Source organism: Tamandua tetradactyla, chromosome 1 (assembly GCF_023851605.1).
Source record: "Tamandua tetradactyla isolate mTamTet1 chromosome 1, mTamTet1.pri, whole genome shotgun sequence".
Lineage (NCBI taxonomy): Eukaryota > Metazoa > Chordata > Mammalia > Pilosa > Myrmecophagidae > Tamandua > Tamandua tetradactyla.
Window position 1 is genome coordinate 191,221,386 of NC_135327.1, and position 16,372 is coordinate 191,237,757.

The 16,372-nt window shown below is 35.2% G+C and overlaps 1 protein-coding gene across 1 annotated transcript in view; it reads left to right on the forward strand.

Annotated features, from left to right (window-relative positions):
* CNTNAP2 (contactin associated protein 2) overlaps positions 1-16,372 on the forward strand; it is a 1,376,829-nt gene that overhangs the window by 85,373 nt on the left and 1,275,084 nt on the right. The window contains exons 4-5 of the mRNA XM_077159101.1: positions 4,813-4,997; positions 14,073-14,216. Of these exons, the coding sequence (XP_077015216.1) occupies positions 4,813-4,997; positions 14,073-14,216 (329 nt within the window). The remainder of the gene's footprint in view (positions 1-4,812; positions 4,998-14,072; positions 14,217-16,372) is intronic.

Here is a 16,372-nt window from a genome sequence, read left to right on the forward strand (position 1 = left end):
TGTCTCTGCCCACAGGGACAAAACCAAGGCTAGCATTTGCAATGGGCCCTCAGAGGTCTGCCTAACTAAAAATCGCCATGACACGCAAGAATAAAAACCAATGAAAAAGGACTCACTGTTTCTTTATGCTGGCGGGAGGCTTGATGCTGCTGTGGAGAGAGCCTGCTCAAAGCCAGTGTACTAGGCCCTCAAGAATCTGCCAGTTCAGGAAAATCTTGCACACTGAATTAAAAAACAAACATACAAACAAAAAGCCAGAAGGGTGCACTGTCTTTTTACATCTGGATGGATGCTGGTATGAGGCCAGAAGTTGCTGTTACCCAAAAGGCCAATGATCCCTCATCAGAGTCATGTTGGTCCATTACGAATTCGTTAGATTGACATCAACCCTCCACTCCAAGTTTTGTAGCACAAGGCTTCCTCTGCTGTCCGAGATCCAGCCAGCTGCACCCAGGGTATGGGTTATGTTTCTGTAGCTGCTGCAGTTTCCACAGTTGCTGCCATGGGCATGATGAATGGGGGCTGGTCACTGGTCCCCATTCACTCACAAAAGCTGAACTCTCAGCAGACTTCTTCCTCCTCTGGTACTCCTGTAGTTGTTCAACATGTCCAGTCTCATTCCAGCCTTACCACCAAGTTAATTCCAGTCACTTTTTTCCAGTTCATTCATTTTTCTAGTGGCAAAAGCAAATTGTAAAACGTCCTACTCCACCATTTTGTGCCTGCATTAGGTTTAGATATTAGTTTAAGAATGAGTATCTATCAGAAGGTTTTAATATGGAGGTCATCATAATCTTATTTTTAGAAGTTCATTGAGATGGGGTGGTACAGTGGTGGCTCAGTGGCAGAATTCTCGTCTGCCGTGCTGGAGACCTGGGTTCAATTTCCAGTGCCTGCCCATGCAAAAAAAAAAAAAAAATTTCATTGAGACATCGCTAAGAAAAATTGCTTGTATCAACAAGAGGATCAAAATAGTACTAATACCTAGTCTAGGTATGAGATGATCTTGGATTGTAGAAGGCAGTTATCAGTGGAGGTGCAAAGAAATGTGTCTATTGGGAAGTTAATTTTTGTGGTAAATTAATTACAAGTAAGTGATGGATTTGATATGTGGTAGGAATAACAGAAAGAAAATAAAGGATGATTCCTAGAGTTTGGGTTTGATTACTAAATGGACATTAGTCCATTTTAGAAATAGAGAAAACTTAAGGAGGAACTCTAGAGACCTGTTTGGACATAGTGCATTTGAGTTGCCTATCAAACATCCAAGAGATTTCTATTAGGGAGTTGAATATATGAGATTGAGAGAAGGAGAAGTTGCTAAAATGAAGACTAGAAAGAAGTGACAATGAGATAGGGAAAAACAAAGATAATGTGGAATCAGATCAAGGAAAGAATACGGTGGTGAACGGTGTTGAATTCCTCTAAAATGCCACATAAAATGAAGACAGAGAAGTGAATATTAGCTTTGGCAATATGAAGTCGCTGTTGGTGCAGAAGAAAGGTCAGAAATTGTATTTGCCAAAGTTAAAGAGAGGATGAGAGGTGTGAGAATGAAGATTGCAAATATAATAAACTAGAAATGAGGGAAGCTTCTAAATGAAATGTTGGCGAGAGAAAGAAGTGAATTCAAGGAAGGAAATATTGTTTTCTTTGGATTGTTTTGTGTTTAAGTGGACAAAACTAATGTGTGTCTGTATGTTGATACTATTTCCAGGATTTGCTTAAAGCTAAAAAGAATATCCACAAGACAGAGATTTATATTCAAAATTACAATTCAGGCAAAAAATAATATTTCTTTCTCTTGCTTAGCTAAAAATTTCAGGCTTTATGCAATGATTATTTGAATGATATTATAGATTCTATATTTTTTCTGTTGTCAGAATGCTAGAAATCTGCAAAAATATTATACTCTAAATTATGTAAATACTAAAATTCACATTAAATCTACCCCAAAGTAATACACCAAAACAAACCCTGTCTATTTGACTTCCTTAACAATTTGAATGGTCCAAACATTCTTGAATATGCCTTGTAAATTATAGATTGCTATAAAAAAGTCTTACCTTTTCCTTACTTTGAATATCAATATTATCCTAAAAAAACACTTCACTTAGTTTTTATAGATAATATTTGATATAGTGTCTGATAATATTTACCCTTTAATATGAATCTTTTCATGTTCACAATTTAAATGTGATGTAAATGATAATGTCTATAAGAAAAAAGAATGGAAAATCATAAAAAAGTTGGATTTCATTAATTAAACAAAATATTAAAAAGTTTTCTGGTAAAATACATACCAAAACCTGGGAAAATACAAATAACAAATACTGTTTTAATATCACATATGAATAATAATTCATACTAATCCTTTAGACTACCAAGACTTTAAAGAAAATATAGGCAATGCACATAAAAAGTAAGTCATCAAAGGAGAAATATGAATGTTCTATAAAAACCTGAAATTTCCAGCCACACTAGCTATAAAAGAAATGCATCATAAAATGAAAAGGTAACAATTTTTGATGGTTGAATAAGTAAATAAACTTAAAAATTATGTTATCGTTTTTGTGAGTATGGATGCAACAAAAAGGACTCTTTGTACTGTTCTGTAAATAGGAAAATATTTTCAGAAATAAATTTGATACATGTTTGTAGATATTTAAAACCATATTTGGTCCCATAATCATAAAGAAATAATTAGAACTGTCTACAAGGATTTAAACCCAAGGGTTTACTTTACACTATTAATTACAATGTCAAAAGTAGAAAAAAAAATAAACATACAGAAATCTGTTGATATGCATTTAAAATTTCTGTGAATAATTTTAATTATATGGGAAATATTCACTATGAAAGACTAAATGAAAACTAGGATAAAATATTATAAAGAGGGGGTGCATGGGTGGTTCAGGGGTAGAATGCTTACCTTCCATGTGGGAGACCCGGATTCGGTTCCCAGACCATGCACCCCTCAATATATATTATTAAAAAAATGGTGTTAATATTATTATATTAAATATATATGAATTTATGTATACATAACATTAAAATATAATATACATTTAAATGCATGTATATGGAAAAAAGTCAAGAAGGAAATAGAATGATAGAAGTATGAGGGGTTACTATTTCATGTGTTTATTCTTCATTATGTTCTCTACTTGTAATAATGAACATACAGTTCTTGTGTTACTTGGGGAATATAGCCTATTTTCTAAAACAAGATCCAATACAGGGAAAGGAGAGAGGGAACAGTAAGCAAATTGTAAGTTAAGGTTTGGGTTTATTTTTTTTAACGTGCATACACCTACAAAAAGTAATTGGATTATATCTACAGAAGTTTATTTTTTCAAAAATTTTCCCTCTCTTTCTTCCTTTTTTGCAAATGAAATATATAGAATAACCTTTGAAAAACCACTATGCTCTATAAAGGTGTGACATTGTTCTGAGACAATGTGACCTCACAAAAACAGTTCATTACCTTTTCGCCAGAAAGCAATTTACTTCTAGAGTTTTATAGACTGACTATAGAATTTATTACGACAATGGAAATATATCCACACAAATATCTACTGTCACTCTTTAATACCATTGACTGAATATCAGGCATATCTGGCTGCTGCTCAGTCTTCTAGTCTAAATGTTTTAAAGTAATAAAATTGAGTATAGGCTTTTCACTTAGATTTACTTCTACTTTCCTTCTCCTCCCTCTCTTATACACACAGTCACAATCATAATCACGGTTGAAATCACGCATCAAGGTTTGATTTCCTCTCCAAAAGCAAAGAAAATATGATCTAATAAAACCATAGGAAATATAATAGATAGGGATCATTACCATCCTAAATATGAAAAAAGGAATAATTTAATGGTTCGCTGATCTTGAAGTTCTCTTATTATGCTATTTTCTTAAACCATATTCTTTTGTATAGTATTTAGTCTTTTCTCACCATAAAAAGCAATACTTGATTATATAAAATGGAAAATGGTGTAAAAAGTGTGACATCTGGAGATGAACTAAGTAACTATTTTGTAGTCTAACAACCTTCTATTCTTATTTATTTATTCCACTCTTGTTGTTATGTGGATCTTATTTCAAAACATGGATTAATGCTATGTATATATATTTGGATGCATTGATTTTAAAGTATAACGAGTAAATTTTCCTTGCCATTAAATATTGTATAGTCCTTAAAAGCATATCCTCTAGAGACAGACAGAACTAGAAACTATCATGCTCTGTTTCCTTGATCAATAACAATTGCAACAATAATAGGAATAGATTGTTTCAGGTAACATTTAATGCACACTCACTACATGCCAGGGAGTGCTGAGTTCTTAGCACCACCTAACTCATATAATTCCCACAGTAATCTCATAAAGCAGGAACTATTATTTCCCCAATTTTGCATGAGGAAATAGAGGCCCAGAGAAGTCATCGACCTGCCCAGGATCAGACAGCATATCAAGAGCATAGCCAGCATTGACACCCAGGACACTGGCTCCAGAACTCATGTGATGTGGACTTTATAATGAGCTCACCAAATTTAGCAAAATTCATTGCACAGGGAAAGAAATGCATTTTCCCCCCTTTGAAGGGAGCAGGCTTCTTCCCATCCTTAATAACTTTTCTGTAATTTAAAAATAAAACTATTTTAAATATAGTGACATGTCTTGTGTTGATTTCAATAGAAAGAACTTTGGGGAACACATCAGCCTTTAGGTGTTATAAAGGAAAGATCTACTGCTGCCCAGGTATACTGCCACGTAGTCATTGCCTTGTTTCTTTTCACTGCCTTGACTCAGGAAGCAACCAGCTTGGCCCCATATATGGCCACACGTCTGTCATGACCGGAAGCCTGCTGGACGATCATCACTGGCACTCTGTAATCATTGAGCGCCAGGGACGAAGCATTAACCTCACCCTGGACAGAAGCATGCAGCATTTTCGCACCAATGGAGAGTTTGATTACCTGGACTTGGATTATGAGGTAAGCATGATAACATATAGATTGTGATAAATGCCAAGCAGCTGCCTCGATCTCCTATTGCAATTCTATATTAAAAAAAAAACATATCACTTTCTAGCTATGCCATTTTCACTTTATTCTCCAAAGAAAAATCAACTTACAACTTTAAGATATAGCTTAAAATATTTTCTTTCCTAAACTTTTAATGACCATTTGAAATGGTTTTAAATCTTGGTATCAAAGTAATATTTTGAAGAGAGATCATTTATTTATCATGATCACTTGGTCATTTAATGAGTTCAGAATAAATTTACATTGTAATCTTTCTACTAGTAATCAATTAAGTTTCCTGTTCCTCTTGAGAATGTTTAGTATACTTTGTAGCATGTATATAATATGTACACATATGGTTGTCTATATTTTTACAAAATATTGAATTAAAAAATCTGATTTCTGGTTCATATTAAATCATTTATAAATTAATGATGATAGACTGTGGTTACTTGGCAGGTGTTATGTTCTCATGTTTAATTACCACATAGGAAATAAAGTAAAACAAAGTAAAGTTAAGGAAATTGCTCATAAATAAAAGGGGATATTTTACCTTCCAAATGTTCAAAGATTAAAAAATAATAATCACTTTGGTACTGTAAAAAAATATTTTCTCGTAATCTACTGATACACATTTTGGGTTGATTTTTAATTATTTGGAGATCAGCTCAGCCTTAAAATGTTCATCAAAGCCATTAACCCTTCATGGAGATAAAAGTTCTGTAAGAAGGTGTTGGTCACAGTGTAGTATATAAGAGGAGAAATGGGATAACAGTAACTGTACAGAAATACAAAAACCACCTAACAGCAAAATGATTTTCACCCAGAGGTTTTCACACTTTCTCAATTCATGGAGCCTGTAGGTCCTCAATAATTTTTTTTTCACAGCAGCCCTAATTTGTAATAATATGACCCAAACAAATTAGCAAGCATATGAAAAAAATTCATGTAAAATACAAGACAGATTATATTTTATTTCATTCTTAAATAACAATGATTGTTTACTGAAGAGATGAGTTTACTTTCACTGAATAATCTTCATAATTTAGGATCAGGCTTGAGACCATCATCCTCATTTTCTTTTCCTCTTTTACTTTTATGTAATACTTTACCAGAGAAATGACAAAAAACCCAACTAACTTTGCAAACATTTGGCATTGTCAATGGAACGGAGCATGATCTAATGTTGTAATTGTGAACCATCTTGATCTAGTATTTCACAAATAGTAAAAAAAAATGTCAAGTATTTCTGTGTTTACCTTAAAATTGTTTTAAATATACCATGGCACTTCATGAGCTCTCTGTGGCACCACGGTATGCCTAGTTTTAAAATTTCAGATTTATATATATATATGTGTGTGTGTGTGTGTGTGTGTATGTGTACTATCTCTATGTGTGCATTTTTCAGAATGTGAAGTGTGTTCACCATAAAATAATTAGTAAAAAAAAAAAAAAAACAGGGTTATAACTATGTGTTCTTTTGTATATGTATAGTTTCCAAATATTTTACAATATGAATATATTGCATACATTCCTAAATTCAAATTTAAGATAGAATGTGCTATATAAACCCTGACAGAGACTTAATTAATATTAAAACAATTTAAGATTATCAGGGAATAATTGTTTCACTCCCCCCTGCAAAAAAAAAAAAATCTCTTTAAAGCAAAATGATTGTTCAAAGAGAATGAATTGAAAAATCTCAGAAAGGACTATCTTCTCTAAATTACTATATCATGATTCGTGTGACTCATCCCCATTGTGTGAGAAAGTTTAAAAATGAATTATTCATCTTCTATTATTTAAGTTTGAAGTACATAAAAGAGGTTAGAAATCCTGGGATATCAGCAATGGGCAAACATAATTCAAATGTTTAAAAAATAGAATTTAAAATTTAGGGCCATAAAGCCTACTGAATTTGTGATTAAATCTATGAATATTTATGTACATATATTTTCCATAAAAGGTTAGCAGTTTCATGGACACTTTGAAGCCCATCTATATGCAATTCCATGTTTGGGACCTTAACTGTAGACTAAAATTCTTAGAATGCTTGTTAGAAACCAGGAAGAAATTTAAATTCACTTAAGAAAGAATAAGGATGAACTCAACTTATTCCTCTTTTTAGGGCCACTACGTATTACTCTCCTCTTTGAAACTGTAATTATTGGCATGAGCTGCACTAAAGTTGGTTGGTTCCACCTTAATACCTCAACACTTTATGTTAACTCAGAGGGACTCTGCTTATTTGTTTGGGAAAACAAATACGTAATTCAAATCTCTTTGACTCATTGTTTTACTTTCCTAGGCTACTCAAATCGATACCATAAAATGGTTTGACTTAAGCAGTTGGAATTTATTTGCTTATGGTTAGAGTCTGGGATAATGCCTAAATTAAGGAATCATCATGAAGGCTATGCTTTCTTACTGAAGACCGCTGCTAGGGGTACTTTGGCTGCTCTGCCACAGGACAAGGCATGTGGCAGCAACTGCTAATCTCTTCCTTCGCTTCTGGGTTTTCTTGATTTTAGCTTCTTGCTTCCATGGCCTCTCTCTCTCTCTCTCTCTCTCTCTCTCTCTCTCTCTCTCTCTCTCTCTCTCTCTCTCTCTCTCTCTCTCTCTCTCTCTCTCCCTCCCTCCCTCCCTCCCTCCCTCCCTCCCTCCCTCCCTCCCTCCCTCCCTCCCTCCCTCCCTCCCTCTCTCTCTCTCTCTCTCTCTCTCTCTCTCTCTCTCTCTCTCTCCCTCTTTCTCTCTTCTTATTCATTCCATTTATAAGGAACTCCAATAAGAGAATTAAATCCTATCCTGAATGATGTGGGTCATACCTTAACTAGAAGTTGCCTCATCAAAAGATCCTTCTTATAATGGGTTTACCTCCACAGGAAAGGATTAGATTTAAGAACATGTTTTCTGGGGTACTGCTACACTCTACACCCTGGAATCCTAAAAGAAATGTTCCTTCCACATATAAAATACATTTATTCCATCAAAATATCTCAAAAGCCTTAGGTTATTTCAATAACAACACTAAGTACAAAGACTCATCAAAATCACTTCTGGATATGGTCTGTCTTGGGGCACAGTTACCCTCTGCTCTGGACCTGTGAAACCTAGAGAACAAGTTATCTGCTTCCATTATATAGTGGAGGGACCATTACGGGATCAACATTCCTGTTCCCATTGGGAGAAATGAGAAGGAAAATAGGGGCCATAGGTCTCAATAGGGGCCATGGGTCTCAAACAATCTGAAACCCTGCAGGGTATACTTCATCAGATTTCAAAATCTAAGAGTCATCTGTGGAACGATTGTTTGCTTACAGAACCTGATGAAGTGGCAGCACAATCTTCCACGTGCTTGTGCAGCTGATATGCACACCCCCAGCAATGGGATGAAGACTCCACCCTCTAAGAATACTAATGTGATGGCCAGACTCTCAGCAATCCCCAAGACACAGGCTCCAACCTCTGCGATTACAGATGTGGTAGCATTCTCCTGGACAGTGGGGTGGAAGACCTGACCTCTCCAGGCTCCAGGAAATACTCACCTTTCCACATGCATGGGCTTGCTCTCTTGGCCTGAGAAGATGTCTTTGGTCCAAACCTTAACTTCTGTGGTTCTTGCCTGGAAGTGATTTTTGCTTCAATCTGTTCCTTTTCAGTCCTTTTTAGTTCAGGCTGGCAGTGGTTCCATTCATACATATCTTGCAAAAGAAAAAAAAAAAAAAAAAAAAAAACTAAGCTATAACTTGGTTTTGCATGAAATATGCAGGGGTCCAAACCATCAGACAGTAGAACTTTCCACAGATCCTTCCTGGATAATTGCATTTCCAATACTGACATGCATTGAAATGGCTGGCTGGATCCATATTCAATTAAACTCTCACATGGAGTACTAATTCCTGGGTACTTGCTTTTCAGAAGGCCAGAATTTTCCAAACCATCACTTTTTGTTTTATTTGTGTCCAGGAATTCGGTTCTCAGCTTATCCATTTCCTCTCACATTTTACTATAAGCTTCAAGGAGAAACCAGGCTGTACTTTCCACATTTAGTGTGGAAATATCCTCAGCTAAATAACCAAGCTCATTACTTTCCATATATGTCTTCTATCCAACATCAGAACTCAGTCTTGCCAAGTTCTCTTTTACTTTAAAACAAGGATCACCTTTTCTCCAGTCTCCAATGATACGTTCATCACTTTCTTCTAAGGACTCATCAGAAGTACCTTTAGCTTTAGAAATCCATAGTTCTACCAACAGTCTCTTCAAAGCAATTTGGCATTTTCTACCAAGCACTGCACAATTCTTCCAACTCATTACCTAATTCCAAAGCTGGGTCCACATTTTTGGTATTTGCAATAGTAGCACTTCACTCTTCTGGTATCAAAAACTGTTTTAGTTTCCTAGGTTGCTTAAATCAAATACCATGAATGGGTCAGTATGCTGGTTTGAAGCTGTTATGTATACCAGAAAAGGCCATGTTCTTTTAATCCGTTCCTGTGGATACACACCTATTATGGGTGGGACCTTTTGGTTAGGTTAATTCAATTGAGATGTGACCACCTCATTCAAATCAGGTCTTAATCCTTTGTATGGTAGTCCTTTATGAGAGGATAAAGGACAGAAAATCCAAGAGAGCTTAGAGAGAAAAGCTTGGAGAATCTAAGGGAGGACCCACAAAAACTCAAAGGGGAGACCACTGGACCCAGAAGCTGAAAGCGATAAAACCTGGGAGCAAAGGACACCAGCCATGTTCCTTATTATCTGATAGAGGAACCCAGGATGCCAGCAGTCTTTCTTCAGGAAAGGTATCCTCCTGCTGATGCCGAAACTTGGACATTTTCATGTCCTTAAATTGTAGCTTTTAAGCTAATAAGTCCCCATTGTTAAAAGCCAGTCCATTTCTGGAATGTTGTATTCTGGCAGCTTTAGCAAACTGAAACCATCAGGTTTAAACAACGGGAATTTATTCCTTTACAATTAGAATCTGGGAAAATGTCCCAAGGTTTCATCAAAGCCATGCTTTCTTCCCAAGCACCAGCTACTGGCAATCCTTGGCTTCGCTGCCACGTGGCAGCATCTGCTGGTTTTCCCTTCTTTTCTGTATTTTGTTGATTTCAGCTTCTTACTTCCATGGCTTTATCTTTATCTCTCTTTCTCTACATCCATTCCATCTATAAAGGACTCCATTAATAGGATTAAGTCTCATCCTGAATGATGTGGGTGAGACTTATAGCCTCCTCAAAAGATCCTACTTACAATGGGTTTAAACCTACAGAAATGTATTCAATTTAAAAACTTTTTTCTGGGAGTACATAAAGCTTCAAGTTACCACACTCATCCATCCATACAGTAATTATACCCATACCTACATCAAAAGCAATTTCAAATCTAAAGCAATACTAATATAAAGTTCATATTGAAGAATTTAAGGGCTGTGGTCTAATGGATCAGAATCCTGTTTGTCTTTTCTTCACAAAACATGAAGATGCTGTGTCCTGCTTCTCTAAGAATTTGCTGGTTCATTTCCTCCAGAGAGGTCTATGGCCAGATACACTGAGGCTGAAGGGTAAATGCTTAACAGTCAGTTCTCTCAGGCGAAGAAGGTGGAGGAATGCCCTAATTCATAGCATTAATAGATTTCTGTGGTATAAATTCCTTACCAGGGTTGATTTCATTGTCCCAGTATGATAGTATTGAGCAGGGAGTTGAGAAGAGATGTTCACTAGCACATCATTGACAGTATTTTCATCATATAGATGCTATAAATGTAAATAACCTCAAGAGCGCACATAATAATAAAGCAATTGAAAGAGATGAGGTATGAGCATTTTTAATGTAATTTATTTAATTAAACACATATAATTTAAATTTTAATAATGGCTCTGTTTAACACTCATTCTCATAAATGGCCTCCAGCGCACTACTGCTGGGGTAAATGAAATAACACCTAACGCAGTTCCAAGACCTGTGCTTCATGAAAGAAACATTAGAATAAAAGTTGCTCCTTTGAAGTATCTCAATAGGGGCATTTTTGGGTGTGCATGAGATGGCTTAAGAGTTCATTTTAGCCTTTTTAAACCATACAGTGATCCCTTTTCCATTTGAAGTCAAGCTGCTCGCTGCATGGTGACTTAAGAAGGGTACAGTGATATGCAAATACACATCGCTTCATTTTTTCCTTCTCAGCTAATGGAGCCAAAAGAGCAGGACAGCAGACTGGCATTCAGTCTGACTTCTCTCTGTTCATCAGCTAAACTCCAAGTTACACTTAATTTGAATGTTATGCTATTATCTTTTGCAGTACAGCTCTGCTTGGGGGGTTGAGGAACAACTCCTCCTCACCCAGTTAAGAACCACCAACTGGCTAGGTTTTTAGAGTGACTCAATTACGCAGGCTCCAACAGGAGCAGAGATACTGGTTTGAAACCCTTTCTGTCTCTCACTGACTGTCTAACAGTGGACACATCATATTATTCTTCTATAAAATGAATGTAATGATACGTTTCTCAGAGGGTCATGCAAGGAAACCACAGAAAGTAACAAATGCAGATTTCCCTATATATCAGTTAAGATTGATTTGGCTGCATATAAGAAAACAAATATAATAGTGGCTCTGTGAGATGCATGTTTATTCTCTTCCATAAAAAAGGAGTCTGGAGCCCATTTGGGCTCAAATGGCATGTCCATGGTCACCAAGGCCCCAGCCCACTTTTATCCGGCTGCAGCTCCATCCCTGTTGCAAATTGTTCTGACATGGCTGTCCAGTACCATTCAGCAAAAAGGAAGAAAGAGTAAAAAAAGATTGTGCCTCTTCCTTTAATTACAGTGCTTAGACTCAAGCACAACCCTTCCACTTACACCTAATGAGACTAAAACTAGATCCAAGCAGGTTGGGAAGATAAATTTTGACTGGGGATGTACCCGGTTAAAAAACATTTCTCTCCCCAAAACAAGATGGGGAGAAATTATACAATGAAATGTCAAGTAGTTTTGCCACATTCTGTAACCTCTTAATAGCCAACAAATGCTTAATGCAGTTATTTCTTTAGTGGCAGGGTTATTGAATGCCAATATCATTAGTAAGTGAATTGTAGGAGCCGCTAGAATATCTGATTGTTAATTTTAACAACTAATTGTTCATTATCAGAATAGTCAGATATCAGAAAATATCTTGTGCTCCAATCACTTCATTTTTACCAATAAGAAGACATAACCAGAAACAGCAAGTGACTGCCAGAAATACTAAGTGGCTTCCTAATGTCATATAATTAGTTATATTAGGAATTGGGTTTAGAATCTGCATCACTTATTAGGAATTAATCCTGATATTAGTTATTAGGAATCTGTTAACATGAGTCTGTGATGCTTCCCCAGGGAACTTTAGTTGAGGTGGCAGGACTTGTGCTTAGGGTTCCTGAAAGCAGAGAAGCCCTAGGGGAAGCTTGAATCATTGCCGAAAGGGAAATGAAAGTCCCAAATTTAAAAAAGCTATGCACACAGAGAAGGAACAAAGCCATAATTTAAAACTAGTATTTAGTAATTATTATTCGTAATGTGGTGCTGCATGCCATTAAATAGTAGACTGTTTCATCACTTTCAATTGGAGAGTTGGGAAAGAAATTGATAAAATCAGTTATGAACAGGTAATGTAACCCTCCATTACATTCTCAATAATTCTTACCTTTGACATCAGGTACATATATAGTACTTAATAACTTTAGTTTGGAGCAACTTTAAAATAATTTTCCAGTAAGTCTACTATTTTATTTAACTCTATATTTCTCCTTTTGCATTTTCCTAATTCTTCTTAATATCTTTATCATTTTTTTCTTATTTTCCCCTTTATTTCCTATATATGAACTCTGCAGTAAACGTATATTTGGCTAACCATTATAAATTATGCTTAATTTTATTTAAGCAAGGTACTTTATTTTTTCACATTGTCTCTTAAACCATCATTATTTTTTTCATAAACCTAATTCTGCATTTAAAATGCGATGATTTAATAGAACATGATTTTCTCATGAGCCTCTTAGAACACAAAGGTCTTCGCTTATGTTTAAATTTGAAGTCCTGACATTTAAGCATTTCTTAACTATTGCTACCTTTATAAAAATGTGTAAGAAAAATTGATAATGGTAACACTATTTAAAACAGATATAACTTCAAGAATCTAAACTGTGATATTATAACTATTAGTAGTTAATGCATTTATTACTGATTCACTATTTGCAAGACAAATATTAAGTGTAATTGTGTATTTTGTGAATTTGATGCTACAATACTGCAATCTGAGCAAAGATTTGTAGAAAAGTACATACTCTCTAAAGGCAAAAGTAGCCAGAGGAACACAGGAAGGAGCACTGAGCTCATTCCTTAGGATTTGGAGCACCTGTATTATCTACAAATCTGTGCACCTCAACATCTGGCCCCCAAGTCCTAAGAGGTCCCTTATCAATGTACTAATAAGGCTTTTGAACTATTTTCCATACTAAAAACAAGCCTAAAGAACTTTTGACTCTAATGGTCATTAGACTCCAATAAGCCTATACAAGCTGCCTCTATATCCCTTGCTTTGGGCTCCACTTATATCAATTTATTATATTAATGCTGGCTATTGTATTATTCATAGAGATATCTATTGATAGTTATGTTTTTGAAAGATAAAAATGCAATCTACTTTTTTTTTATCACTTAGTAAGAGACGTTTACCGGATAAAATCCTTCAAAACATTCTCAGGAAAATTTCAAAAAATGCCTTTAGGTAGCAAAAATACAAGAGATCATTGCTAAATTCTTGTTCAATTTACAGTCTAATTACCAGAATTAATGATCCCATTATACACCTCAATAATGACATAGTTCAATGTTCAACAGAGATGGGGTACAGAATATTGGACTGTGTATATTTTGACTAAGGTAAAAATACTTGGCCTCATTTGTAGTCACAGTTTTTTCTAGCTTATCAGAAGATCTGATTTCATGTCACTGTTGTTATTTCTTAAAAATCAAATCCAGTATAAATGCTTTTTTTTCCCCCCAAAGATAACCTTTGGAGGCATACCTTTCTCTGGCAAACCGAGTTCCAGCAGTAGAAAGAATTTCAAAGGCTGTATGGAAAGCATTAACTACAATGGCATCAACATTACTGATCTTGCCAGAAGGAAGAAATTAGAGCCCTCAAATGTGGTAAGAAATTTCACCTGCAAAACATTGGATCATAGCAAATCAAATAATGTTTTTTTTGAAATGGGAACTGAAAGAAAGCAAATTTATAGCATTTTCTATCATGTTTGTTTTGGACTCAACAGTGTAAAACAAACTCTAAGGTTATCAAAAAATACACAGATACTTCATATGCTCTGGGACTAGATAATGGTATTTGAGCTAAATTAGCCTGAAATAGAGAGTAGGTTTTATTCAGGTGGGAGACAGAATGATAGACCCAGCGTCTCGGGGTTCCCCATCGTCAGAGAATTGGCATAATTCAGCATGTGCTCTATTCCATCAGTTCAGCAGCCTTTAAATTGATGCTATCATGTTTTCAAATGCCTCACTATCTGACTGTACATTTACTTTTGGCTTAATTTAATATTTAAAAGTTTTAAGAAAGAAAGTTTACTATATTCGTTTTCATGATTACAAAGATAATTTGTTCAAATATGTAAATAAGTATACTTTTGAGAAACTTCTCAACATACTGAATATTATGCAATTAGAAAAAGTGTTGATTACCATTGGATAATGAAAGCTGTGAAATAGAAACTCATAATGGCTTTCTTCTGGCTCCAAAGTGATTGGTTCTAGGTTCCACTAGATTTCAAAAAATCAAAGAGGATCCTAGTATGCCTGCTTTCCTATGACCTTGCTTAGGGTCTCTAAAATATATTTATTTGAACATTCAATATGGGTGTGTCCTATGGTTGCTCAAGACTGGAAACTGCTTCAACCCAGATGTGTTGTTTGGATGAGCCTAAGATTCCAGAGAACCATACATTCCAGAGCCCTGGGTATAAAATAATATCATGATTGTTTGCACTGTGCTGAAGGACATGTTGCCCCAAATTTGAGCGTAGGGTTTTCTTGAAATGATTGGACAAAAGAAAATCCCTTAATGAATAAATAGAACTTTTGGATATCAGAAAATATAATAATTTAACCCCAAGCTATTCTTTAATAAATATTTTTATCCTTTACAAAATTAATGTTGATAATTGCAAATTTTCATTTTGATGACACTTTCTCATAAAATGTATTGAATACAGAGAAAAACAGTAATAGCTACCATTTATAGACAACAGGCACTGTGCTAGCCATGTTTCAGACATTTCCTTAGAACAGGGAAGATGTTAGCATAAACGTTTTGTGGATGAGAAAGCAGTGATTTAATCAAGAAAAGTAGTTTGCCCCAGATTACCAATTATGAGAGGCAAACATAGATTGTGGTTTCACCATATATGACTCCTAAGGTCATGACCTTTTTCCATATTATGGAGATTCTTGTAAAGAGCAGTAATAGATGCTCTGTTTTATGCTTTGGATAAAGTGGTAGCAGAGTCTTTTTGTTTTCTCTGAATTGCTGTTCAATAGAAAAGTACAGAATCTGAATAATCAGAACATGATTTCCATTATTTGCAACTTTAAGAGGAGGCAAAATGTTATTTCTGCCTAAACCTCCCAGTTGATCCTGAGTTGTTGCCATTAAGTACCCAGTCTACAGAAAATTGCACTAAAAATTTGCAAAATCAGCTTTAAATGTAAAATGAATTGTGTTTACAAATGCTAGATCAGACTTGAGTAACAAAGATATTTACTAACGCATGAATTTTCTATAATTATATACCATTTTAACAGATAATTGCATAAGCAAACAGAATGCACTTTTGAATCACAATATAAATACATAATAAAACATTTAGACAGGAGAGAGATATGTTACAATATTTTTGCAGGCACGCCTACAAGGGCAAGTATTTACACATGTATACAAATTTTGCTTTCAAGGATGTCAGGTGATGACATTTAAGTGAAATTGACTCATTACACATGAGCCCTCCCCCACCCCACCCCACTACACACACACAAAGCCTATTCCTTATTATACATTATACATGACTCCCTAGTAAGTGTCCTCACTCCGGGAGGCTCTTTAATTTTGCAAGGAGACAATCTCCACAACACAGGTATGTGGTCAGCTATAACATCTCTGTTATTATGCATAGGCAGTTCTTTTCATGAGGAAAAGCAAGCATTTAAAAATAATTGCCTGTGAAGGTACAGAGCAAATGCAATTTAAATATAAATTCAGAAATACAACTTGTCTTAGCTTCAACCTTCACTGAAAT